Below are 1,850 nucleotides of genomic sequence, written 5' to 3'. Positions count from 1 at the left end.
TCCTTATTGTAATTGGGAATCAGCAGACGAATTATTAACAAAAACAAAGGCCACTGTTGCCATCCTTTTTCATATAGGCTATTATTGTAATGTCTCCATATGGTAACACCTCTTTTCTGAAAGGCCTTTAAATGAGTGTGTTTGTGTTGTGTTCTTTTTCATTCATAGCCCATAGGCTATTTCTTACTGTGTTTTTTCGTATAAAGATTTGTGAATGTGGCTGTGATGTTTAACATCCTCCCAAAACATTGCATCACTGTTTTTGTCAAGAGGATGTAGGCCTCTTGACAAAATTGGATTGAAAAAATGGATTTCTTTCAATTGTACTCGCTCTGGTTTGTCTACAAATGTTCGCTGAACACAGAGTCGAAGCTGAAAATGAAAGGCCCGGTGTATGTGCTGGTATAGATGATACACGGTGAGTAGGCTAATAGCTGAATCAACACACTGCAGTGGGGTTTTTATTTACCAGGACCGGGGGCGGAGTCGCAGTCCAGTCATAGATGTAGGAGGGTTTTTTGCTGTGATCACACCTCGCCGGTGTCCATATATGGTTCCTGACGTCACGCGCCGGAGGTGCCATTGACATAAAACTGATCTGCCGGAATCCCCATTCAGGACATGTACAGACGCGCACGGGACTTCTCGCTCACCCGTATCCGCAATTCAGGAGTAGCTTATCCATTTTAATTCTTTAGGCAATAATAACAACTCCGAGGAGTCAAAATGAAAATCTCCAGCATAGACTGCCGCCATCTGAGGAAAATCATCAGGAAGGAGTGCGGGAGCTGCCTCATTGTGGATTGCAGACCTTATCTTTCATTCACGAACTCGAGTATCAAAGGTTCTGTCAATGTAAATCTCAACTCAGTGGTGGTCCGGAGGTCTCGAGGAGGGCTGGTCCCTCTGCAGTTTGTCATCCCGGATGAGAGATCCCTGCTTCGGCTTCGGGAGGGGAGCATATCGGCAATCACAGTTCTGGATGACCGGACGTCCCACTGGCAAAAACTGAAGAAGGACAGTGTAGCACAAATAGTAATAAATACTCTTTCTCATCAAGCGAGTGGGGCAAACGTCTGTTTCCTGAAAGGTGAGACTTTCAATTAGCCTAGTTGTTGTTTCAAGAATAGATTATAATTGTAAGAATGACAGCACAATGATTTAGGCTACACTTTTACAGCCTTTTGTTAAATAGACTAATTAAACAGTTGTTTTTTGGATATAGGCTACGTTTAGTTAGCGTATGTCTCTGTAGTTCATGCACCACAAATGTTAAGTAGTGACCGAGACAATTCTTAATTAGGCTAGGTCTAAGTAAATTATTGTCCGTTTAGCCCATAGACTAACCCATATTTTTATATTAGATTTGATTTTTCCATATAAATCAGAGAGGCCTATAGTTAAGAACAAGTCATGTTTCTCTTATTATCCTTCTAACCTGTGTTGTTGAGAGCATCCTACATTTTTCTCTCCTTTCTTGGAGAGACAAATGTCCTGTGTGCGTCAACGGAGCGGATGAGTCAGTGCGAGAGAAACGCAGGCAAATTGGTGGTGCAATGACTTTTACTGATAAAAGAAAAAAGAAAAAAGTAATCCCATCGGACCCATTACTTCAGCTAAATAAAACCATCGGGTGTGTGATAATGTGTTGAAACACATCAATTTCCGTCTGTCACTTCTTCATCCTTAGGATGTTGCCCTCAAAGGATTACCGGTCTTTCCACGGGCTCCTGTAATTAATTAGCACCTATAATCAGGTTGTAAAGGTTACAATCCACTAATACATTTTTACATAAACGCTGCCATTTTACAAGACGTGTTCGTGTGTGTGTGTGTGTGTGTGTGTGTGT

The 1,850-nt window shown here is 41.7% G+C and overlaps 1 protein-coding gene across 1 annotated transcript in view; it reads left to right on the top strand.

Moving 5' to 3' along the window:
• Positions 1–602: 602 nt before the first annotated feature.
• The window catches only part of dusp5 (dual specificity phosphatase 5), a 5,302-nt gene continuing 4,054 nt past the window's right edge, over positions 603–1,850 (top strand). The window contains exon 1 of the mRNA XM_032529869.1: positions 603–1,090. Coding sequence (XP_032385760.1) covers positions 727–1,090 — 364 coding nt within the window. The 5' untranslated portion in view covers positions 603–726. The remainder of the gene's footprint in view (positions 1,091–1,850) is intronic.

This window comes from Etheostoma spectabile, chromosome 2, assembly GCF_008692095.1.
Source record: "Etheostoma spectabile isolate EspeVRDwgs_2016 chromosome 2, UIUC_Espe_1.0, whole genome shotgun sequence".
Lineage (NCBI taxonomy): Eukaryota > Metazoa > Chordata > Actinopteri > Perciformes > Percidae > Etheostoma > Etheostoma spectabile.
This window is presented reverse-complemented; position numbering and strand designations above follow the sequence as displayed.